Genomic DNA, 25934 nt, shown 5'->3' with positions numbered 1-25934 from the left:
GACTGTCTGGCAATGAAGTCTTAAAGATAAGATATGCTTTTGCTAGGTAAATGAAAGAACATAGTTATGATCTTTTAAAAAAATCATGAGACTCTTGGACTTAAACATAACCCTTCCTCTGACAGTATTCCTACAGGAAGATCATTTTCAACTAACATCATCGAGATTTTGATAGACTTTGTGGCTCTATAACTTGCTGTAAGTACAGTAAAATTTGGATAAAGCAATTGTTTACTCAGTTGTCTAATTCATCTTCAAATGTTTACCACCATCCACATTTCTTAAAGGTTAGAAATGGGGTTAAAAAGCCTTTCCTAAGCAATCTGCACAAAGCCAGGCTTGACAGGGAAGGAGTCACTGCAGAAGCAGTGAGAACCCAGCATTCAGGAGACTCATTGCTTAACTGAATACATTAGCAGAAGAAATGATTTAAAGGGTCCTAAGGTTCTAGGGTGGCTGCTGTGATTGAAATCATTATGGGCAATTTCAGCAAAACCAATATGGCAATTATTTGTAAATGTTGGTTTGCAATTCAGCAGCAATAGGCAGGTTGTTCTGACAAGACCCCTGGGGTTAATTATATCCTTTGAATTTAGCTTCAGCTATGACTCAAAATTTCCCCCCAAATATTTTATGCAAAGATGAAAGTAGCAGTACCCTAAAAATAAACCTTGACGATAGCAAATATGAAATACTGGGCAGTTCTAGTATTTTCTAGCAGGATGTGAATAACCAGCTCAAGAAAAAAAAGAATGTGCCATAGAAGCACACACTATCAGATATATCATAGGCAGTTTTATGAAATTCCCTCTAGAAACCATAATTGAAATGTATATTTCTGGCCATGCAGATTGTAGGTTCCTCCTTTGTAATTACTGGGCTTCTCTGCTCTTAAATCTGAGTCTGCTTCAGGCCCTTCTTCCTATTAGCAGGAGCCATGGGGTTAGGAACTACTGCTGGATTTATGAATCCCACAGCAGAGATGATACATAGTATAGGGTGTTGAGAAGCTTTTGTTAAATTTAAAATGAAACACTATTCTGTTTTTGACTCAAAGAAGCTGAAGCACCAAGAGCTATACATTTTGCATTAAATGCCGAGGTGCCAAACAGCTATCTTCCAGAAGGCTTGATCTGTTCTCTACTCGTCCACTTTATTTTCTGTCCCTCCCGGTTTGAGTGTTAAACCAGTGATGGATGTAGAGCTTGCATTAAAATCTCTTATTGTTACCATCAAACAACCTTGTCATACATTAAAAATAATGTTCATTTTGTTTATCCTGACTCCTGTCTCCTTTGGTTGGTTCTTTCTTATAAGCAATTTGCAACTTGTGTAAAACTGTTTTTATTATTTGCTTTTAAAAAGCCCAAAATGTACGATTTAGCTATTCAGATATGAAGCCTAAGTCTATTCCATTTCTTCCAACTCAGAAACATTACAATTTCATCAAGCAGTTATTGATAGGTCCTTAAGAGATGAGCAAATTACTTTGGGGAACTGGGATTTAGATTTATTAGACCACCAATTGTCTTTCCTGAAAACAGCTCTTAGTTGTAGATATAACGCAAATGAATGTGAGATCCAAGTTGCACACGTTCTTGGGTCCACATGATTCTCTCTTGGTAACCTACCTGGCTTTCTGACAGTCCGAAAGAGCAGACTGACCATGCTAAGGATAGGTATCCATTTGCCTTCAGTATTGTTCCCCCCAAATCTGGCCTCTGGGGTCAGGTGTCCTATCTCCTCTCCAGGATTAAGGATAGGCTTGTGCTAAGTGACCTGACTCTGTCATCCTAGCTCCTGGTTCCAGGGGAGGCCAGGATACAGAACATATGGGTACCGACGTGGCCAGTTCCCCAGGTTCTACAGAGAAAGGATGCTTAGTTCTCCGGGACTGAGCTCATGGAAGCACCTGGCCCATAAATCCTTTTCAGCTCTGGTTTTCTTAGGAATGGTGAATGTGCTGGAGGTGGGGTGGCACATGGCAGCACAAAGTACAAGCCAAGCATGGACAAATGAGCTCTGACAGACAGAACCACAAAAACACCAATTCCCTTCTCGTGGGTGTCATGAAAACACCAACAGATTAATTGATCAATTACCTTTTTTTTCATCATCCTAAAAAGAAAATATGACCATGAAGGTATGGCTTGTGGTTATGGGGCTGATCCAGGCTGAGGAAGTTACGACAGAAATAACTATCACCAACAATTAACTTGGCTCCTGCCTCCGCGGCCGCAGGGTGGTGTGGGGAGTTGGTGCACATTTTCAACAGCATCTCATGGACATTAGATGGGTTATTAAGAAGAACGAACCTTCTTAATAATGTTCCCACCCTCATGCTGGTAATCCTAGGGGAACTGGCTGCCAAAGCCAGCTCTGGCCTCAGTCTCTGCCCACAGGATTTGGGCTGATACATTGCTGCCTCCTCCTTCAGACTGTTCCCACTAACTCTCTACCCTGGGAGCCACCAGTGTGGGGAATCCTTAGAAATAAAGGCAATTAGAACAGAAACCCTGGTGAAAAGTCTGTGTCCACCTGCCAGAGACCGTGGCCATCCAGACACACAGCTGTAAAAAAATAAAGGAGGGTGTGGAAGGGATGGTTAGTGATGTTTTCAATCTAAGAAGGAAGAGTAGGTGTTAAAAGAGTTTAGTTCATCAGAATCAGCATTTCCAAGTCAGTGTCAGTAGCTAAAGAAAAAAAAAAAAGATCATTATGAATGGATGGGGAGGGAGCCATGCTCAACATGCAGTACGTGACAGAAGGGGTGCAGGAGGCTTTGCATCGCACACATGCTGGCTGGGGAAGGCAGGGGAGTCCCAGTTACATCCAGTCCTCAGCAACTGATGGACAGAATCATGGCTCTGGGAGTCACTGGAAGTCCTGTAGTTACATGAGGCAATGATGGCAGAATAAACTTCTCCGTGGAACATTGAAAACTGACTTCTGCCATCCTATTACAGTTGCCCATGCTTTATCTGTCATAAGCCTCCACACCCAAGCCCTGAAGGCTCAGGAGCCACCTAACCATGGAGGATGGTGGACAGTCCCTGTTTTACCTACCTTATTCATTCAGTGCTGCTGGACTCCATAAACACTGTCCAATTGAACTTAAAGGTGGATGGAGCATGCAGCATATATTAAGTGCATCCTAGGCAAGTTTTTTATGTGGGTATGGAGAGAGGGTGGATAGAGAACCCTGGATTTCATCCATTGTTGGGTATATAACTCCCTGATGTGAGAAAAACCTCCAGCTCAAAATTTTTGAATTCAGGTCTAATTCATCTTCAGTGCTTAGTAAATTTCAGGGAAAGGAAGTGATAACTGTCCTTCACAAGGGTTTATTTATCTCCTCTGTAAATTTTAATTGTCCTGATCTCTGTATTCCCTTAAACTTTATTATTAAAGGCCACTTCCTACTGCTGCTGGTGGCTCTCCTGAGAAATTCCTGACCCTTGCAGATGGCAGGAGAGGATCGGTCATGGATGGGAACATAGTTTGATGAGGGGTAATGATAGCTTTAGGATCCCATAAGGCTCTCAGTGATTTTTTTTTTTTTAATACTGATCACAGTTTTTACTGATGGCCAAGATCACTGCTAAGGCATGCATCTAGGACAACTATAGAAAACATCTTCTAATATTTCTTGTTTTGTTTAAACGTTTAAAAGAGTTCTCTCTTTGGAGGAGTAAATAAGTTTCTATTTTAATGTTGTGCTTTGCTTCATTCTGAATCATAGCATTTCACAGAAATGACTAAACCTGTTTTAAAACATAAGTGAAGGAGTCCCAAAGCCAATATCCAGCATCTGCTCACAATTAGCATCTCAGTGGGAAGGGCCAGATCTTTTTCCAGAGCATCAATGTATGGTTTGGATATGAGGTGTCCCCCCAAAACTCCCACACTAATGCAGAAATTTTTGGAGGTGAAATGACTAGATTATGAAAGCTGTAACCTAGTCAGTCCATCTTTGTTTGAATGAACTGACTGGGAGTAATTGTAGGCAGGTGGGGAGCAGTTGGAGAAGGTGGGTCACTGGGGTATGCCTCGAGGGGGTTCTTCCCTGTGATCTCTGCTTCCTGGCAGCCATGAGATGAGCAGCTTTCTTCCTCCATGATCTTCTTCCATGATGTTCTGCTTTATCTTGGGCCAAGAGCAATGCATTTGGCCGACCATAGACTAAACCTCTGAAACCATGAGTCAAAATAATCTTTTCCTTTGCTAAGTGGTTCTTATTGAATATTCTGATCACAGCAATGAAAAGCTGAGTAATATAATCAGTCACTGAGCAGTCACCACAAGTTTGAAAGAATTCTGCTCCTGCTGGTTGCCAACTTTAGGGAAGTACTAAAACTATAGTATTTTGGGTGGAACTTGAGTTTAGAAAATCTTAAGTTTCCAGTATTCTCTGCCCTATGACTGACAGATCAAGATAATTTTTGAAGGTAGGTCAAATCTTACTGTGTACAGCATCAGGTGTCCTTCTGGGGATGTTCCCACCATATTTCCTATGATGTAAATATCAAACGGTTCTTTTTGGAAACAAGGGTGGCTTCTGTGCAAGTTCAGGAGCCTGGTTGTAAATGGGACTAGAGCAGGGCTAAGCTGCCATACCTACAAAGCAGAAGTCCTCAGAGATGGTAGATAGTAGATGTAGGATGAAGGAGAGGGAAAATACATAGGGCTAACACATGTGGGGAGCATGACATAGAAGAGACAGGGAACAAAAAACATGCGAGACGAGCTGTTGATGGTTTTGACTGTGTGGATGTCGCCCAATCAGTTCTCAGAGAAGTGAGGTCCAACGGGAGAACCCCTTGCATGCACGGGCACACTGGGTGGTTATTGGTGTTAGTTTTGCTTTTGTGATCAATGCAGCCTGTATGTATCTCAGGGTGTGATGTGAAGTAAAAATGTTCAGTTAGGAGAGGGGGATGCATTTGACTCCCAGGGCAGGTTCTGAACAGGCGTTCAATTTTAGTTAGGGAAGCTGTGAGCAGAGGCTTCCTTCTTCTCTCTTTATGGTAAGTGAGAAATGTTTTTAACGAGGTTGTGACAGGCACAATATTAACTAATTATTTTGTCACCGCTATGTGCTTAATTAGGCTATAATTTTATTTCCTTTGCTGCAAGGGTCAATCATGTGCTTCTTGATTACACGGAGATCTCCAGTCATGGTAATTGCCAAGTGACTTTTGCTTGATTTGTCCCCCCTGCCTGGGGGAGGGCCACTCTTGAAAAGTGACACCTCAGTAATCACAGCCAAACTGCTCTAATGCAAATTCCTATTTCAGAAAGTCCTCAATTTGCATGAATTGTATGAAGCACTCTCACTGGTTCTGAACAAATATAACCTTTGCAATGGAGTATTTCTCTCTGCCTCACTTCAAGATTGCAAACATTTTCATGGGATTGTGATTAATTTTAGAACAATGGTGGGGTATAGAACTTCTGGATATAAAGTTAAATAACAATGCTATAGGGCTAATTACAAACATGTTTCTGGAAAATATTTTTTATGAACTCTCTGGTAAAAATTCAAGTTTGCAAACTGTACTGTGGCTAACGTGGCTTTCCTTAGAGAGCAGCTGGTGTGACCAAATGTCTTGAAGCAAAATATTAAACCAAAGACAGTCACGTTATCTAATTGCCGCTTTGGACAGTTGTAAGGAATGATGAATTCTGGGTGTGAATTGAGAACAAGAGGAAAGCTCTCAAGTGGCTTCTTTTAGGATATCTGAAGTGGAAAGAAATGAGTGGACCCTTGGTGCCAGGCTGTGGTCCCAGATTTATTTCACTAATCAGAATAAAGAGTTTTACCTTCTGTTCACCAGCGTGGACGACATCATCAGCACCATGCAAGCCACATGACAAAGTCACATGATACGCACGCACATGATTGGTTGAAAGGAAAGTGGAGGAGGTCACATGGAAAATACAAAAAAATTAAAAACTGATGTAAACAATGGGTAGGGAGAAAAATCAACAACAAAATCACAGACTAAATAAAAGGAGAAATCAAATTAAATTAGCAGCATATTTAAGAAACATTGGGAGGACAGTAAAACTGCCCAGAAATAGGAAAATAATAAATCATAAAGAGCATTTGGTTAACAACACCAATAAGCATTAGATACAGCTGCAACACTGCATATTAATACACACTAAGGAACATGAACACTTGTTCTGAAATGGGGAGGTGTTTCTGTCAGGACCCAGATGTCAAAGTCAATCCAGGAGACTGTTAAAGGAAAAGAATAAAATCAAGTCATTATTCACAGACTCCAGAAATGTCTCAGCATCCTTGGGAAACAAAGGTGATGAAATAAGCCAAGGGCCATCAAGGTAAAGTCCTGAGATTCTTAAGGTGAAGACTCTAAGCCCTGGAAGAACAAAAGATCGCATTAAATTAAGAGAGGTCATTTCAGGTTTCCACTTGTTAACAGGGGGAGGGAACAAAGGCTGAATGGGGCTGGGTGGATACAGCCCAGAGATGCTGGCTTTGAGGGTCTGGTCTGGCTTCCCTACCTGCATACCCACAATTTCCTGACCTCTGCTAAGACTCCCCAAGGTCAAGACACATACAAAGGAAAAGGCCAGAGCATATCAGGGAATGGATTTCCTTCTGGCAGCCATCAGGGAATGGCTCTGTCAACACTAACCTGGAGGAATTGAACCTCTGGCTCAGTGAGCTGAGAACCTGGCATTAAACAAATGCCTGACAGCATGTGGATGAAGTTATATCTCCAGACATTAGGCTGCACGGATAGAAAGTGAATGTGATATTCACAATGTAAGAAAAATACTTCCCTATGTTCATATACGAATATACAACCAATGTAATTCCACATCATATACAACCAGAAGAATGGGAAGGTGTATGTATAATATGTCCATGTGTGTATAATAATATGTCAAAAAATATTCTACTGTCAAATAAACAATAATCTTCTCATTTGGATTCATCTCTCTTCCTTTCAGTTCTGTGTTGTGTCCTCCATTCCAATTTGGGACTGAAGGATCTTGACCTCTGAAAAGGCATTTTGGGTTTCCCATCTCAACTTTCACAGGCTTGGGGAAGATTTGGTTACTGCAAGTTGAAGCTAAGGGGGAAGAGGGAGATCTATACCTTTTTGCAAGAGGCACACAGCTGGTTAGAAATAATCAGAGAGAAATTATTTAACCAAGTTCTGTATGGCCTGCCAATGTAAACTACCAGAATGTGCACTTCTTATTGTCCTTGGTTTCCACCGATGGTGTCCTACAGGTGCCCAAAGTTTCTCTTTGAATTTTATTTAGGATACTTTTATTCACTCATAATTATAAGTGAATATACACACACATGCAAAAATAGGAGATGTTATTTATTTTCACCCTTACTGATTGATGATGGATGGAGTTTTGCCTGCTTATAGCTACTTTGCTGTTAGTTCCACTGCAAGTCAGAGGCGCTACATTTTGTCTTGCTGGGGAGGAGTCTGTCCATGCTAAATATAGGCCACCGCCCAATTGTGGCTGCCTCTACTTTATCTCAGGATCCACTGGAACCTATGATTTGGGTCAGTAGACAAGTGGTCCAAAATAAAACAGATTCAAACTTTCTTCCTTTGAATGTCACAACTAAGCATTTTGTCTGTGGGCGGCAATGGTTGTTTAAAAACTAAACATGACAGGGGAGAAATACTTCATTCCTTCTTTAGGAAGAGTCTGGAATCAAGGTTGCATTTCACTGATAGAGAAGACCAAGCAACAGGGAGATGCGTTAACTATGACACAGGTGTGCAAATACATCACACACAGCTTTCTCCTACTGTGTGTAAGGGGGGGAATAGGGACACATACTGCACCAGACTGCAAAAGGCCAGGAGGGACACTGTAGAAGAAAGGGTGCTATTAACTGCATTCCTTTACCAAACGCAAAAAGAAAACAACCACCAACAAAGAAACCTCATCATCCGAATTAAACCCACAGCTCATTGTCACCCACTCTGCTCTGCTGACAAAATGAAACCTCAAAAGCATCAGGAATTAAAATTCATCACAGCACACACACGAAGGGAACACCAAGAAAGCAGACTCTTAGCTGTGTTCTGCAGTAGAAAAAAGAACCATTTCATGCATCACACAGAACCAGGAAACCCTTTTCTTCTCTGTTCAATGTCTCAGAAGCCTTGGCCCAGGGAGCAGGAGCTGTACTGTGCATACCTGCTTTCTGCCCTTTCCCTCTGACTCGGGCTGAATGGGATGTATCTTTGTGTGTGTGTGTGTGTGTGCGCGCGCGCGCACGCGCGCGCACGCGCACACCCAGAAATATTGTAAAACTTGAAACCTCCATTTAGCTTCGGTGTTTAAACACTACAAACAAGCGCATACACTCCTGTAGCCTAGCCAGAGGATGTAGGTCTTCAACATATCCGGCTTCATTTTAGAGCACCTAAAGGCCAGCTTGGAACTTGTACAGTGGTGATCAGTGTCATCTTTACACAATGGGAAAAAAAACATATGGTCAGGCTCTTAACTCTACTGTCAAGGGTTGAATTGCAGCACTTTCATCTGGATTTTCAACCCAGAGGGAGCCTGGGTTAGGTTTCTTCGGTCCAGGTCCTTCATTTTCTAGAACTGCAGAGGAAGCCTGCAAGAGACAGAAGGAAGGCGCTCTGGCTCACTTCCTCAGAGTGTACTCTGCACAGTGAGACAAAGGCAGCCATGCTGTCAGAGGCGACTCCTTCCTTCTCTGCACCACTCTCCACCTTCCTCTAAGCAGCTACTTCCTCCTATTTCTTTCCTCTTTCTCAGTCGTTTGGGATTTCTACATTAGTGTGCGCTTGTGTGCATGCGCATGTGTATGTATTTCAGAGTGGGCAACAAAAGCTAGGAAGGAGTTGGCGTTCTTTGTCTGCTCAGAGTTTCCCTAATCCTTTTCTATTTTTAATGTGAAAGTCAACTTGCAAAGGCCTCCTCAGGCACAGAGCATTCTACAAATAATCACCCTGTTCTTTTGAAGGTGCTTGGTTTGCTCCCGAGGCCAAGCAGATAGCATGCTTAGGAAACCATTCTAGGCAAGAAGCCTCCATGCATTGACAACTATTGCTTTTAATAAAAGGAAAAAAACCCAAGCAGTATGGCAACCCAGAAGCTGGCTCTCCAACAAGCAGCAATCAGAGGTGCAGCTGAGCTCAGCTCAGCTCTGTACTCACTAGACAGTACTGAGGATGTAAGGGCAGGAAGAGGCCAGGTTGCTATGAAATGTGAAGGACAGAGAGGGTAACAGAAAGGTGAAGGGAGAAGGGAGATAAAATCTTAAGTCTATATGTATACACATGTATGTGTACATGTATTTAAAAATTTAATTTAACTTCTTTTTTGGGGTACCAGGGATTGAATCTAGGGTCACATAATCACTAAGCCACATCATCCCCAGCCATTTTTATATATTTATTTTGAGACAGGGTTTCACCAAGTTGCTTAGGGCCTCACTATATTGCTAACGCTGGCTTTGAACCCATGATCATCCTGCTTCAGCCTCCCAAGGGCTGGGATTACAGTGTGCACCACTGTAAATGGCTACATATATTTTATATATGGGTATCATAAAGAAAAGACAGAAATGATGAAGGGATATTCTTTCACTCCCTTCTTCCCTAATTTATCAATACTAATGTAAATATTTTTAAAAGATTCTCCAAAATTTTGCTGACAAAGGACTCACAGCAAGGAAAAAATACACCCCCTTTTATTTATTCTTAATATTAATAATAATAATAATAATAATTATTATTATTATTATTATTATTATTTTGGTACCAGGATTAAACCCAAGGGTGCTCAATCACTGAGCCACATCCCCAGCCCTTTTTATTTTGAGATAGAGTCTTACTAGGTTGCTTATAGCCTTGCTAAATTGCTGAGGCTGGCTTTGAACCTGCAATCCTCCTACCTTTCATCCTCCCAAACTGCTGGGATTACAGGAGTGCACCACTGTGCCTGGTCCCCATTTATTCTTACTATCAATTTCAGCTGCTACAAGTTGGATACTCAGTTTTGTATGTTTTACATTTTTCTTTAATTTACACAAACACCTGAAAGGTAAGTGGAATCCGCCCTTCATTTTAGAGATGACAATCCTGAGATTTGGGGAGTTTGAGTGACTTATCAGAAGTTGTGGAGCTGTAGGCAGAAAGAGCAGATTGGGATTTGTGTTTCCAAGGCCTGCACTCCTTCTGCTATAGCACACTGCCTGGGATGGCACCGCGCATGTTTCTGAGTCAAAAAGAGAACAGAGGGCATCTGAGCTTGGAGCTTGAGCCACCTTTTGAGGCTGAGCCCAAACGTCAGTGGCTTCTGCTGTACCAGGGAGAAGAAAGCCAGCTGGGCAGGGCCACCCTGCCTGTGTACCTGCTGCTGTGTGCTGCTCTGAGTCCATGCTGGCATCCCACCCTGTACTTGCTCAGCTGGTGTCTCACTTTCCTCTGCCCCCTCCCCCCTTCCCCCCCCCCCCCCAACTAGGCTCAAAACTCCAGAGTAGGAGGCCCAGAGCTCTCTCTACTCGTGGGGATCCAAAGGAACAAAAGATCAGAGAAGCAAAATGACATGCCTGGACATGAGTCAGACTCAGCCAGTGGCACAGCCTGAGGCTGACCAGTTGCTATTCTTGCTGGGCCAGTGGTACTGATCAGGTGGGCAAAGCAGAGATTGATGAATGCTTTGATGTTTGCTGCTTACTTTAGGGGGATGGATGGAGGCTGACCACAAAAAATTACATTTTAGAGAGGGAGAAAATCAAGACTCACTTGCAAAGGGTTAAATAATTTGCCTAATCACCTACTGCCAGTCACACCTGCATGCAAACACTGTTTATTTTCCAACAAATATTTATGAGAAATATATGCATTTATGGATAAAGCAAAAGCTGTAGGCTTCACTATCTAATTTCAATGTGTGAGTCCAACTATGCCAATTAAAATAAAAGGTAAAACACAGCACCTCAAAGAATTTTGTACGACCCTGCAGAGCAGATATTTTTCTTTGTAAATTCTTTTGGCTTCTCCAAAATACCAGCTTTGGTCTGGCTCACTGGGAATTCTGGAGGAGAGGTCTGGCTGTGGCAGCCTTAGGGAGTCTGTCTGCAGAGTTTCCTGTCCAGAGCAATGTTCTCCCCTTTGGGAGGTAAGAGAGACTCTGTGTCTGTTTCTCTTTCTATTTGCTTCCCTATAACCTGATGAGGCCTTTTGCCAACAGAGTTGAATTATCACCTGGTCAAAAACATAACAGTAAGCAGAGGGTGGAGGCTGGTAGAAAGCAACATGCAGAGAGATGGATGAAGAAAACAATACTCACTAGCTGGTGAAGACAATGGAACAAGGGTAGAAGAGCTAGCTGGAGCCGCTAAAGAAAGAAAAATAATGGTGAATAAAAAAACAAACAAAAAAGGGGAAAACAGATCATGGAAGTACATAGACAATGAGTGAAAACCGGAAGAGGCAATCCTGGGGTGTCAGTATGAGGAACTGAAGCAAATTAAAGTTGGGAAGGAAAACACCATGCTTGGAACAGGTGGCCAACAGACCAGCAGAGCAGGGTGCTCCCTAACTTCAAACCATGAACCTGAGCGCCTGCCAAACTTGCTGTTCAGGTAAGGGAGCCAGGAGCAGCCGCAGACCTCAAATCCAGGCTGAAAATGAATAGCCAATTCAGCAGGACCAGCTGCCTCCACGGGATCAGAGGGACAGCAGGAAAGTTGAACCTGGACCTCAGTTTAAGGTAAACATTTAGAGGAGACAAAGACTCCAGTTTTTTAAGTCACATTCTACATGGGTTTATACATGGGTACATATTTATATATATGGCACATACTTAGAGTAAAACCTACATGCCTCACTCTCTAATTTTAATAACTAAATGAATGGAGATGCTTGTTCTACTTAATGACTGGTTGAAGTTCATATAGATGATACTAAAAACACCACTCTCCTCCAGAAAACTCCCTATAGAATGTGACTATTTTGATATCGCAATAGAAAGTGATGACAATAATGTTCAGTGTTTTTCTTGCAATCCAGAGAAAGGGAAGGTTGAGACTGGGCTAAACGAGTAATACTAACCAACTTTTTGCATGAAGGATGGTTAGCAGTTGTGCATCCAAGATATGGGGACACTGAATGGGTCTTTAGTTTTTCACTGGCAAATAGTCAGAATTTGTCTCAAGACAAAGTTCCCTTTGAGAGCTAGATGGAATTTTGGAAAAGCATCAACACATCAGCAACATTGCCGGAATGCCCATAGTTTACCTTTCAGATGGACACCAGATTAAACCAAGAGAGTACAGTACCACTGGGATCAGAGCAAGGCAGGCTGCTAACCTGTCATGACTGAATGATCTGGTTCATTGGTTCATTCAGGCAAAAATATATCTCTAATTCTCTCTCTCTCTCTCTCTCTCTCTCTCTCTCTCTCTCTCTATATATATATATATATATATATATATATATATATATATATATATATATATATATATATAAATCTCATTTGTATAATTGTTAGTATTATTCTGGTAAAGGAATGGCATTTTACCTGCTTCAATCACATATAGTACAATGCATTTCATGTATATTTGCATGTGCCAACTTGGGGACAACACATGAAAACAAAAGGCATCTTGAGATGCCTCTTAAAAAGTAGAGACTCCTATGCAGTCTCTATACCCTGAAAGAAATAGTCTATCTTGCTTCATGGTCCACAGGCCAATTAAGAGGTAACATTCAGGCAATGAAATTCTCCAAATGTGTTGTTCAGTCATGGAGAAAATGATTCATAATAATTTCTAGGTAGTTCTGACAGGAAAGCAGCTTCTCCCAAGGCAAACAGTGGTTATAAGCTTTCCATCTGAGTCTCTTGACACGATACAGACATTTGGCTTAAAAATATGTGAAATGGGAACATTTTCCCAGGTTAGAGTTTTATGTGTAGCTTCCTCACTACCTTCATACACATTTCTGAACTGCATACAAAGAAACCTCCAAACTGGTAAGCCATGCTTTCTATCTAGCAGCTTGGAAGCAGGAGGCCTTCATGTATTTATGACTTTTGCTAGCTTGACCTGCTCTTCCCTCGCTTTGATATATCCATGGCCCTGAATGTGGACAAGTCTATTAAGGAGCCAAGAAGGCAACCCCATTATTGAGATATCTCAATGAACTTCAAGTGATGAGTTAATGCTGAACATTGACCTTAACTACACCTCCCAACCCAGGGGTCTGGCAGCCAACACATCTGCCAGCATGCCAGCCCTTATTGGCTTTGTGCTTTCTCTTCTTTGGGGCTGAGGGTGCACTCAAGACCCAACTTCAAAGTCATGGGGTTCCCCTGTACCCTTACAGTCTTACAAGATAGGGGTGCACTGTTAGTGATTGAGATGAGCCAGCATCAGAAACCAAAGCCATTAGTTTTTAGGTTCCATGCAAGCACACGACTAAAAGGTTGGTGATTCTGTTTGAATACTTTCAGGCAACCTTTGTGCCTTCCTTGTGGGAATCAGAATTCAGAGAAGGTCCTTCCTAGTTCCTAAAAAGGGAGTTTATCACAGCGGAGGTATCATTCTTTCAGGATGGTATCCTTTCTCAGGACAGGCCTGGGGCTAAGTTTTCACAACAATACCTCTGGGAATCTTAGCAGGGAAAGGGGGTGCAAGGAAAGACTATAGAAAAGTCTCTGCAGTGAGAGTGTGATGTTCCCACATGTTCATCACCTCACCCTGCTAAATGTCTTGAAGAAAGGCACCCTCAACTTGTAAGGCTATGCCTGCTTCTAATTATCCAAAAGAAGTTTGCTTTTTAATTCTCTAAACCATAACTTCATCTGATTGAGAACAACGACTTCTGTGCCAGTGCTGGGGTATTGTCCACCATTTACTTAGAATGGCGAGATGATGCCACCATCCTCCAAAGGGATTCTTGGAGTCTTGATTAATTATCCATTTTCATACTACCAGACAACAAATGATGAGGCTGAGAGAGCTCCTTTAAAAAAATTAAGAAAGAAAACTAAAAATTTTAGTTAAACCTTTACCTTTTCCTACTGACTTTAGAAATAGCCTCCGCTATTTAAAAATTCGTGTTTAGAAGGTCTGAGGTGATAATGAATGAAAACCACTGTGGCTTTTGAAGTCCAAAACACAATTACTCTTAATTCAGTACTGAGACTCCAGTTATTGGTGAGAAATTCATCAGCAGGCCTCATCCCAGCCTTCCCCTCTTCAATGTAACAAAGCTGGCACTCATTAATTGATCACACACAGAGGAGAAGCAATGCAAAGGTGCATTTGAAAGACCAATGGAGGGCCAATTTAGGGATCCAGGAGAAAGGAGCTCTCCCACCCAGAGCTGCCCCTTCTGAACTCGTTTCGGGCATAGCTGACAGCCCAGGGCATACAGCTGCGAGACCTACCTGACAACTTCATTTCCCACTCTGATGCTTCCCTCCCCACCCCCAGCTGGTGCATTCAGACATCAACTTGGCTGAGATAGGAGATTTAGCACTTGCTCAAAATCTAACACCCACACTGAGCTACTTAGTTTTTGCTGTTGCTGCAATATTTCTGAATACATTTAAAAAGATATGTTTCCCTGAGTGCCTTTCAGGAGCCAACAGCTTTTTATGAAAAGAGTATGCCACTTCCTGAATACCTTTCTTTCTGGGTCTTTCTGATACAACTTCTCACCATTGCTCTGAGAGATCAGTCTAGGAAAAAAGATCCAAGCCTTAATGAAGTGACGTGTGAGGGTGTCTACGCAGACCAAGCGGGTCAGAGCACAGTTCCACTCCCCACTGCAGCAGACTAGCTCTCTGTTACTCTGCTCCCTGTGTCCTATGTTCATGGCTTCCATGATTAGGGTGTGAAAATTCTTTCCAGGTCTTTCTCCCTTGAAGGGATTTTCGAGTAGTGGTCTGATGAGACTGTGGTCACTTTTCTGGAATCCTGGCTACAGGCGAGGTGGTGCTACTATGTGTTGTTCAGGGACCATCTGCAGACTTTCGCCATGCTTGGCTCAGCAAACGTTATCTTTGCCACAGGGTGATCATCACACACAAAAATTAATAAATATATACAATTTCAAAAGACACAGAAGTTGCATGCTCTAAAACAGGAAGAGTGTTAGCCTCTTGGAGTCACCTACAGACGTTAACAAAGGTACAACTAGACTAAGGTCAGTGTGGTTAGGGCCCAGACAGTATCATCTACTTCAGCCTCTAGGGGACAAAAAAGGGACCAGAACTAAATTAAGAACTAAGACTAGCAGATGTTAACACTATGGAAACAGGTAATGAGGTATGAAGAGGCACTTACGTGGAGGAGGGCTATCTGCATTTCCCATGGATGGAACACAGACGAAAAGAAAAGCCAAGAGACAGACCCAAGGAAAAAAAAATAAGATGTAAAAGAAATGAACAGAATCCGCAGAGCACATGGAGCTGGAAACTCAAATTATCAAATTATTTCAAAATGCAGAAAGAAGCAATCCCTGCAGAAGGAATGAGACAGCCTTTTCTACTTCTGGGAAGAGGCGAGGGGGTCCCTTTGCAGGCCCATGGCTTCCAAGGCAGAAGCAAAGGATTCTGCCAGGTGCATTTTGAATCCAGGGGCCAGGGAGAGCCCAGAGAGCTCTGTGGCCACTCAGGAATCAGGTTCTACAGCTTCTTCTTCAGCTGGACAGACTCAGGAGCCCTGCAGGGCAGCAGCTCTGGTCTGTAGCAGAGTGTGCCAGAGCAGGGCTTGACCAGAGTCTGGCTGCTATGGGAAGTGAGGGCAAAGCTGGCAGGCATGATTTAAGGAAAGAGGGAATGATGGCAGGATACAGAGATGCCCTGCACAGAACCAGGAGAAGCAGCTCTCTGGAAAGGGCCTGTGAGGAGGGAGACCACGAGGAATGCTCTGGATAGGGGAGGGAGGGGGAGGGCGAAGAGCAGAAGAGTCAGGGTCATGGCCGTCCTCTCCCCTTCTGCATAGCTGGGATTTGGCTCCTGCTCACATGTCCTACATGTGATTTAATATCTCTACTGCATCAAAAATCCCACCAAGGATTATATGAACTGTCACTCTATCTCCTTCTTTAAAGTCACAGGGTGCTTAGGGGCTCTTTGGCCCTGTGTCAAAAAGCAGATCTCCCAAATTCCTCCACACATACTGCTGGTATTCTCCCCACTCTCGTCCATTACCATGTCCGTGGTACCCCCCTCCCACTCTCACCATGCCTGGCTATTATTCTATCAAGCTGGACCAACTACTAGGGAAGTGTCCCCAGCCCCTTTGAGAAAGAGGATGAAAGGAGTGTGTCAGCCATCACTGAGAGCTAGAGAACTAAGATTTGGGGCCTCCATGAGCAGAGGGATCTGAAAGATAAAGGCTATCTTGTAAACCAGGCCAGCTCAGGGTCCCCAAGAAGAAGGTGGGCATGGGGAAGAGGCAGGGCAGCTGGCTTTACTTACGGACTGGCTGTGTCTTGAACCCGGAGGCTGCGCTGATCTCTCCCAGCCCCTTGCCATTGAGGGCCGCCAGCCGCACCTCATATGTCGTCTCAGGCTTCAGGCCCACGATGGTGACGATGCCCTCCATGTTGGCTGTTGTGAGAAGAAGGGATGGATCACAAAAGAGTAGAAGCCTCCTGGTGACATGAAGCTATGGAGAACAGTCTGGCAGGTCATCACAAAGGTGAACAGAACTGTCACTTGATTCAGCAGTTCAGCTTCTGGGCGGATACATTTATGAAATCAGGGACTCAAATAGATACCTGCACACCCATGTTCACAGCAGCAGTCCTCACAACAGCCAAAGCTTAGAAAACAACCCCAATGACCGGTCACAGATGGATGATTGGATAAATGAAATGTGGTAAAGATGGATAATAGGATGTTGTTCAGCTTTAAAAAAGGGATGAAAATCTGAGACATGGCATAACGTGGGTGAATCTCATATCATGTTAAATGAGATACGGAGACATGAGAAGGGACAAATATTGTATGATTCCACTTCTATAAGGTAATGAAGATAATCAGCTACCCAGAGAGGGAAAGTAGAAGGGTGGCCATCAGGGACTGGAGGGAGGAGGGGTAAAGGGGAGGTAGTGTTCACTGGGTAAAAAGTTTCAGTTTGGAATGACAGAAAGGTCTGAAGCTGGACAGTGGAGAAGACTTCATGCTACTGAATTATACACACTTAAAAATGGTCAAATGTAAATTTACGTTATGTATATTCTACCATAATAAGTCAAAAACCTAGAACTGATGTCTAAAAGAAAGACATTTTTAAAAAGCCTGGCATCCATTGTAACATGGGACCAAACTGCCACAGAGGCAGTATAAGATTTCAGAGTGAAGTTAGGAAGCTAAAAGGACTGTTTTCTTCTCCAATCCTGGTTACACAGTAATTCCTGTCAGTCCCCCCACCCCCACCCCCACCATCCCCACAGGCTGACAGTGTGATGGAGCTTCATGGCGGAACTAATCTCAGTAAAAGTGCAATGGGCCTCATCTCTGAAAGGCTGTGACACTTGATATGCCAGTCCATTCCCATTTCCACACCAGTTTCCACACACCAGACTAGGACTACACATTCCTACAGAAACACAAGAGATTTCACTGAGCTCTCTCAATTCAATCCCAAAAGGGGGATTGAGATGTAAATATATTCCATCTTCAAATGGATGGGCTCAGACCTTTAAATTGCAGTAGCCCGGGGGTCATTTTCTTCATCTTTAGCTTGGAAAGATACCATAGAATTGATTTTGGAGCACATTTGTCTCCCTGGCTCTGCTTATTTGGTTATTATCATAATTACATGACACTCCCTAGGTACAGACACCCACATAGGACTGGCCAGTGTCAGGTAGAGACCCTGAAGTCCATAAGCAGAGCAGGAGTGCAGTGCACTCATGTGGTTGTGCTCAGCACCCACGCAGGGTTTCTGCCTGGAATGCCACCAAGATGACCTCATTCGTCCTGGCAGGGTCATGAGAACTAAGCTCTGAGGGCCAGCAATTCTCTATTGAGATATGACCATGACCTCATTCTGGGCGGGACAGTTCCTAATTCCGCAGGACCCCAGATGGGACGGCAGGTGGTGACATCTGGCATGCTTCAGTAGGTAAGAGTGGCGTGCCACTGACTCAAATGGGCAGGCAAGGCAGGACTTGGAGAATGCTGGGGGCAAGTGTGTGCCCCCGGATGGAGTAGCAGGGGCCATACACCTCTACAGGAGAAGCCACGGCTCTGACTCACCTTCTTTGGCATCATACCACTTGACATGCCATGCTTCTTCTCCCAGTGCTCTCCATTCAGCCTTGTATTTGAGGATGGGCACTCCACCTGTGGCCTCTGGCTCATCAAACTGCACCTGTGCTGTGCTGGAGTATGGCTCCACCTGGTCGATGGATGGTGAAGATGGGGTATCTGTGGAGAGGACACATATGGAGACCCAGGTGAGCCCAGTTTGGCCCAGGACCACAACTTCCAATTTCAAAGCATGTCTCTCTTATTTCTGCTCACTCTTAGGAATCCTGTCACCTGTTTTCTGTCCTCTCGACCCCCTTCATCTATGATTCTCTCTCTGTACATCTCATATTTAGATCCTTACACCTCCAGTTGCTTCCTGATCATCTGGCTTTGTTGGCCTTGGCTTTCTTTACCCCACTAGACTGGTATTCTTGAAGTATCCTGGTTACCCTGATAAGGGTATGGGCAGTGTGGAAGCCACCACGAGAGGCACTTACCTGCTTGAACAAGGATGAATTCCAAGGACTCTTGTCCGATGCGGTTCACTGCAGTACAGTTGTAATTTCCAAAATCATTTTCAGAGTCTGGGGTCACCTTTAGAAGGAAGGAGCCTTTAGGGTTACAAGGGTACCATGAAATGGCCACAGATGCAGATCTTTACTTACTGAATTAGACAAGAATAGAACTAGTAAAGCACAAATCATTAGTACCAGCCCACCCTTGAATAAGACAGGAGAAGAGCCCATGGATCATGGGAGAGGTTTTTTTCCAGGCCCCAGTCCCAGTCTAGCTACATGGAGCACACAGGTGCAGTTGAGAAAGGTGACCAGGGGTGAGGCTATTTCTTCTCCAGCCAATGGCTCTCCAGTTCAGGATGTGCCAGAGAAGTGAGAAAACGTGAGTTGCATCCAAAAGCCTACCCATCATCAAACAGCCTAGTCTATACAACCCTTTGCCCCTTCCTACTTACCTCCAGATAGCTGGCAGAGGGAGTGTTGTAGATCTTGATATTGCTAAAGTTGGAGCTTGGCAGTAACTGGCCATCTCGGAACCAGGAGATTGTAGCACTGGGGTAGGCAAAAACCTCACAGGTGATATTCACCTGGTTCCCCTCCCAAGTGTACACAGCCACAGGGCCCTGTAGCTTGGGGGAATCTGCAATAAATGACAATGACTATCAGGGTGACCACCACTATCTTGGAGCCCCCCATTCTGTCTCCTGGTACTAGGAAGATAGGCATGCTTTGAAGCAGACCTAGCACATGGTATAGGATAGGTCAGGATCACGTCAGTATTCCTGTGCACATGCACTGCATAGGAAGCCTCAGAGCACACAGAAGGCTTGTAAGAAGTCTAGGGATGGTGTGTGGCAGGTGGCTTTAGGACAGAACTCTGAAAGGGGCCAGGGAACATAGCAGAGCTCACGGGGTAAGCTTAGGTCCTGGGTACTATTTCCCTCTCTCATCCTGACCCTGAAGGGCTCTTCCCCACCCCCAAGTCTTTCCCCAGTTATTCCTCACATTGCACTTCAAGGTACATGGACTGGGAGTCCTGGCCGATGGTGTTGCTGGCAGTGCAGATGTACTCTCCAGCATCTGTGTACTGGATGCTCTTCAGGGTCAGGGATGACACGCGGGCATGGCTGCGAACCACCATGTGCCCGTCCAGAGTCTGCCAGGAGGGAAAGGGGAGCATCAGAGTCCGAGACAAGGCAGAGGGCCATGCAGCTATAGCTATAGCTATAGGAGACTAGTTCATCACCTATCTATGATGAATCTCACATCCTCTCTCCTCTCTGGGCCAACATTTAAGTCTGACTTTAGGTATTACCTAATGGGGGATGTTCCGTGAGCACCATGGGAACTTTGGTGTATCCAAAACAGGAAATGGGACTTGATTATGTCAAATGACCTGAACTGTGTGCCAAGATTGGTTTGGGGCAAGGACAGACTAGGTCCCACAATACTACTTTGGGATGAGTGAAATAGAGGCAAAGGCCCTGGCCAGCATAGATCTCAGCAGCAATGGCCTTGCCTTGGGAGATCCTGGAAATATGCATCCCTGATCTTTCCTTCCAGTTTTCCCACCTCCAGCCCTATGTGCATGCTCATGAGATAGGAACTTCAAATGTGCTCACTGAAAGAACGTATGCAAGAAAGCCATTCTCTGCAGATGTCTCTATTTCCTGGATACTTAAAAGCTGAAATTATCCATTAAAAAAAGTCAAACAATTCAAAGCTCAGGATCTGCCGAGATAGAATTGAGGGTAACAGGATCCCCTCTCTAAGAAGAGTGATAAAGAGAGCCCCAGGCAGATCTGGGATCCTTGACACCATAGTCTCCATTTTCTAGTTCTTAATTCTGCTATTGGCTTCCTGAGTCACTGGAATGACAGTGATCAGTCAAGAGAATAGCATATGATCCTAATGCAATGAATACTGGGATATCTCCAAGGGTTTTTAACTCGTGACATTCTAAGTAAAATGGTTGCTGTCTCTGAATGGGTGTAGGCATATGGCCCAAGTCCAGATCCTCCAGAAAGCTGATAATCTGATGAAGGGGTCAGACTCCTTGAAGGCTGGGTCACCCTCATTTCAGTGTATGATATTCTGTAGAAAAGGACAGGACAGTACTCTGCATCTGGCATCTGATGGGCTTGTCTTTAGAGAATGAAAGACCACCTGGCTTCAGATTCTTTTAATATGCTGGTTTGCAAACCTGAAGTCCAGAGATGTAGTGTCTTATGGCAGCCTGGGAAGCCCAAAAGCCAGGCACCACTGGCCTTGCTCAGTAGATCTAGCACAGGAAGTTCCTTACACTAGCATTAACAGAACTAGTCCTTTTCAGTCATCTAAGCCCCATCACATGTCATATCTGGAAGCTACAGCATGTTGCCGGTAAGAGGAAGAAGGGCCAAGCAAAATCATCACTGCCTCCTGCTATGAGCATGTCCCCTTCCTGAGACCAATGCCCTGGTGTTCCCATTGGGCCAGCGAAGGTAGGAAGATGCTTGATTGAGAAGCTGCATCCCAAGAGATGGCACACACTAATAAGAGATGCCAGCAGACAGGTGTAGGGCACTTCCTAGATAATCAATTTGTTGGAGATTCTGGATCCTGGGACTCCTTTTCTTGTGGGCTGCCAGTGCTTACTGATCCAACCCAGTGGCTATTTTTAAATGCCAAACAAAAATCTTTACCTATCAGTCTGCATTAGGGCCATGGAGGCATGAAGCCATTCCTGCAGGGACCTCTAAAGGCTGACCTGATCTGCCTCTCACTCATATTTCCCCCTATACCCAGCAGATATAGGGGACCTGAGGCCCATCCCTGGCTTTTCTGGTCATCTCAGTGATCTCAGCCGTGAGATGAACTATGATTCTTTGGACCCATACTGGACTTGTCATTATGCCCTATGCCATAATCCCCAGGAAGCCAAGAGAACAATTCCATGTGAAAGATAGGGAAAGAAAGTCATATAGGTAAGAATGGGACAGTGATAGCAACAAAGTAGGGGGATGAGCAGTCTTTACTTAGAATAATCTAGAAAACATTTAAAAAGAAGCTTAGAAAACGGTTATAGGGACAGCTGTACTTTTTTTTCCCCTTTCAATATGGTCTCTTTTCCCAGGCTTCTCTATATGGAAATTTCTCTTGTTTAATGATGTCAACAGACCAGAAGGCAATCCTCTATAGAGAATTCTTATTTTGTAGGGGCTCACTGCAGGTGTGATGGTGGGATTATTTGCCAGATGCCCAGTTGTCCCTTTGAGGATATGCAGATAACACTCCAGTGTGATTGGCCTCTCTCTCTCTCTCTAAATTGTTTTATTCTGGCATCAGGATAAAGCCCCAGAGTGCCACCTATAAGCCATCCAGACCAAAAGCCAGGCTGACTGTCTTGGCTGCCCCAGAGGAAGCAGATGAACTCTGGGCAAGAGTTAAAAGATCATTATGGAAAAAGATGCCCTTAAAAAAATCCATGAAGGGTGATTATAATTTTTCTTCCCATCAAAGCATTTTTGTCTCTCTTCTTACAGGTAAAAGTGCTAAGGCTTTTCAGAGCTTATTAGAATGAAAGTGGCCATAACCCAAACCTTCTTTTGCTCTCATCTGGGCTTATGGTTTTCATCTTTGAATGAGATAAATAGGAGAGAATGAAACTTCTGAGCCCCACGGGTGGCATTCACTTAGAAGTCAATTATGTCCAAAGTGCGACATTTCTGATAAAGACACTTTTGGAAAACAGAATCCAGTGTCTGCTTTCTTGGGAGTAAATCTATTATTTTCACTTACAATAAGAATTCTCTTCCCAATCCACAAGAAGGGGAAAAAAAAATCTCTTAACAGCTCCTTGGGGCTCTCTGATAAATTTTAGCTCCTCCTCTTACCAGGTCTAGGTCAGAATGACAGAAGGAAGATGTACAAGGCAAAGCAGAATGAGATCTGCATCTACTTAAGACTGGCTGATAATTAACCCTTCTTCTCTTCCTTCCCCAATCCCAATGGGTCAACGACTTCTGGGTAATAAAACACCCAGCCTGTGACGGCACTAAATGATTCTGGTGCCTCAGGAGTGAAGCATTTCAGTGTGGACATGTACTGAACCACAGTCCCTACGCCATCGGGGAAGGTAGGACACAAAGAGAGCTAATAATGAACTGGATTTGACAATGGCAGCATGTTCATGTGCAGAAACTAATATCAGTGCCTGGGGATAGGCAGTCAACTTTTAAATATTTAGCAGCATTAAATATTGATAACCATGACCTGAACACATGAGCCATGTGCTCTGAATAATTATCATTCCTGAAAGACTAAGAGGATAGGTTTACCAAATTAAAATACCGAATCTATAGGCTCTTCTGTGTTTATATTCTTATAGAATCGAAGACTCATTTGGAGAAAGAAGGCAAAAGCTATTTTAATAAAATGTATTTATAAATTCGATCCTTGAATGTCATCTAAAATAGATAGGTTTTTATTTTACTATTTTGGTCACTTAATCACAAATCAGGTTTAAAAAAAATGACAGAAGTGATCATAGATAGGGCCTGGGAGTGTAGCAATTAAAATCTAAAGGTTAATGTTTAGCTTCAGTTTTCAAACTAAGTCCTACATTACCTAAACCAAAGAAAGTAAGCAAAGAAATTTCAAAGGCTAAATGCTACTGACTTTACAAAACATAAACCCATTTGTACCAAATCATTTCAATCTCATAAATTTAATGCTCTATAAAAGTAACAGACATGTTTAGCAATTTGGAAAAACCAATGAGAGATGTCATTCGTGTAGCTTTTGAGATGAAATGTGATGTGATAATCTACCAAGACCGATCATTATAAAATAAGTGAGCAACAAGATGAGTTGAGCTGGAAAGGAAAGGGCTGAGCAGGTTTTAGATCACTAACTCTGTGACTTTATGGTCCAAAGCCACATCTACCATGTGAGAATAAAAACAAAAAATTCATTGTTTCAAAATGCCTGGCCTGGGCATTGGGGCAATTTATTTCTATCAATATAATTACCTGGATGTGATTTTACCAGCACCAGCAAGAGAATAAGATCCAGTTTTAGAAAATAATAAGAATTTGTTCATCCACTCCCAACACAGCTTGCTTGCTCATCCTAAAATGACACTATTGCTAAGTAATGTCTACCACTATTGACCTATTCTTTAATCTAACTAAAGTACTAATTAGTTTAGCGTGCCTGGTTATTAAACTGTAATGGTAAGTTAAACTGCAATGCTTTCAAAACTAAAGACTGGCTAGTGGTCAGGTAAGCTATACCTCTTGCTTCTCTGGTCGAGTCCACGAAGCCTGGAGAGAACAAGATATAAAACACAACAAGAAAGCAGTAAAATTTTACAACATGTTGCTTTAGAGAATTGATGTACCACACTGCATTCCGTGCACATGCAGCTTCCTCTTAATTCAGAACTTTTTCCAAGGCCCACTTTCAATGGTGTGTTTATTACCCAATTTAATTCAGGATTTAGCCTATGTTCAGCTTTTTCCCCCTTAGTACGTTAAAATTATACGTTTGTATAATTCAATCGTAAAGGCATTCCTAATCTTTGGTAGACATACATACATATACCAGCAGACATATTAGACTGCTTATGTTGCAAAACATCTTAAATATTCTTCATAGTACTGGATGACACTACTGATTCTAACCACATCATCTAGAAATACTTAAGAGAGTAAGGTTTCCTCCTCTGAGTTTTATTAGACAGCATATCACAGATACACTAATGCCATTTTATGCTCATGCACTTTATAATTCTTTGCATGCATTCTATTAAAAGTGAATTTTTTTTAAAAAAAGGGAACAAATAAAGGAGAGGAGAGGCACCTTAGGAATGAGAGTTATGAAGTCTTTTGGGACTGTGGGTAAGGAAGCTTAAGGATGCTGGGAAGCTGTGGTAGGGCTCTAGTCCTTAAAGGCAGAGAATGCCCAGTTGGCACATGGGCTCAAGTATGGACCATCTTCATCCAATATGGCATTCACAAGAAAGTAACCCAACTCGCAGCATAGAGGTTTGGGGCATTTTCCATTCTCATCTAGCTATTTTTATGTATCTAGCACTTGGGCATATAGTCTGCTTTTTCTGTTTTCATATTAGGAGTCAAAGACATCATAGCTGCATTGTTCTTTTTATTAGGTGGTGTGGTTGCCTGATTATCCCTGATGTTCAGATGGAAAAAAGATACAGAAGATGCTAGAAACACAGCAATGCAATCAGGGAATGCAAATGAGTTAGCAAACAGTAAGAGTCTACTACATACAAGGAGCTTTGTGAGAAATGAGGATGGAAATACTGGGTTATGTCACATGATGTTGGAATGAAGAAGGAAGTGAGAACAGAGGAACACGCATAGACCAAAGTAACAGTGGGCCAACACGTCAGATATAGTTGCCAATTCCACATCACTAAAAAGCTTGTTTGAAACATGCCAGGGCTGTATCATATGGAGTTGTTTGTTTTCAAATGTGATTATTCTGTGTGTTTCTCCCAAGTCATTATGGTTCTGTGGCTTTTAGAATAAGTGGTTGCTAGTGACACGATGCTTCTAGTAGCCTAACTCTTACCTGTGTGACAGTGGAATGACATAAATGTCTTGGACCTAATAATTTGGTGAAGGTGTGGCCCATATCAAGACACTCTGATATGCAAATATACATACTGAGGAACTAAGTTAGGGTACTATTAGTAATACTCCAGAAATTGTTAGTCCTAGGTTGTTTTAATATTATTTACATTTTTTGTCTTATGCCCAAGAAGCTTGCAGGAATATGTATACAAACTAAAGTGAAGCATCTTTCTAATTATCCTAAGCATTCCTTATTGTACATTTGCCCACACCCGAGATAAACCAGACTCTGACTGCTTTATGTTGTCACTATTTTCAGTAGCGAATGAGAAATTCTTCCTGGAGAAAAGAAAAGCTTCAGCTTCCAAAGAATCCAGAATTTCAAAAGGTCTCATTTGTGACATACTCTATCAGCATAAGATTCAAGGCTCACAAAAGGCCCTTCATTTTTTTCTCTCTTTTTTTCATCTCAACACTTCACCTCTCTCCATTACTTAATCATGAAGGCTTCATACACCTTTCTTTATAATCATTTCAAGGCATAGAGGTGTTCACATAGGCAAATGAT

General features: G+C 43.0%; 1 protein-coding gene across 3 annotated transcripts in view; it reads right to left on the bottom strand.

The window, feature by feature from the left end:
• Ncam1 (neural cell adhesion molecule 1) overlaps positions 1–25934 on the bottom strand; it is a 295967-nt gene that overhangs the window by 21756 nt on the left and 248277 nt on the right. For 2 of the 3 annotated variants that reach the window (XM_071616710.1, XM_071616711.1), the window contains exons 9-13: positions 19788–19938; positions 19238–19422; positions 18765–18861; positions 18274–18444; positions 16486–16617 (exon numbers count right to left, since the gene is read on the bottom strand). In XM_071616710.1, coding sequence (XP_071472811.1) covers positions 16486–16617; positions 18274–18444; positions 18765–18861; positions 19238–19422; positions 19788–19938 — 736 coding nt within the window. Of the gene's footprint in view, positions 1–16485; positions 16618–18273; positions 18445–18764; positions 18862–19237; positions 19423–19787; positions 19939–24058; positions 24089–25934 lie in introns of all 3 variants that reach the window. The other variant, XM_071616709.1, reaches the window with a different exon arrangement.

This window comes from Marmota flaviventris, chromosome 9 (genome assembly GCF_047511675.1).
Source record: "Marmota flaviventris isolate mMarFla1 chromosome 9, mMarFla1.hap1, whole genome shotgun sequence".
Classification (NCBI taxonomy): domain Eukaryota; kingdom Metazoa; phylum Chordata; class Mammalia; order Rodentia; family Sciuridae; genus Marmota; species Marmota flaviventris.
Note: the sequence above shows the minus strand (reverse complement) of the source record. Positions and strands in the feature narration are given on the sequence as shown.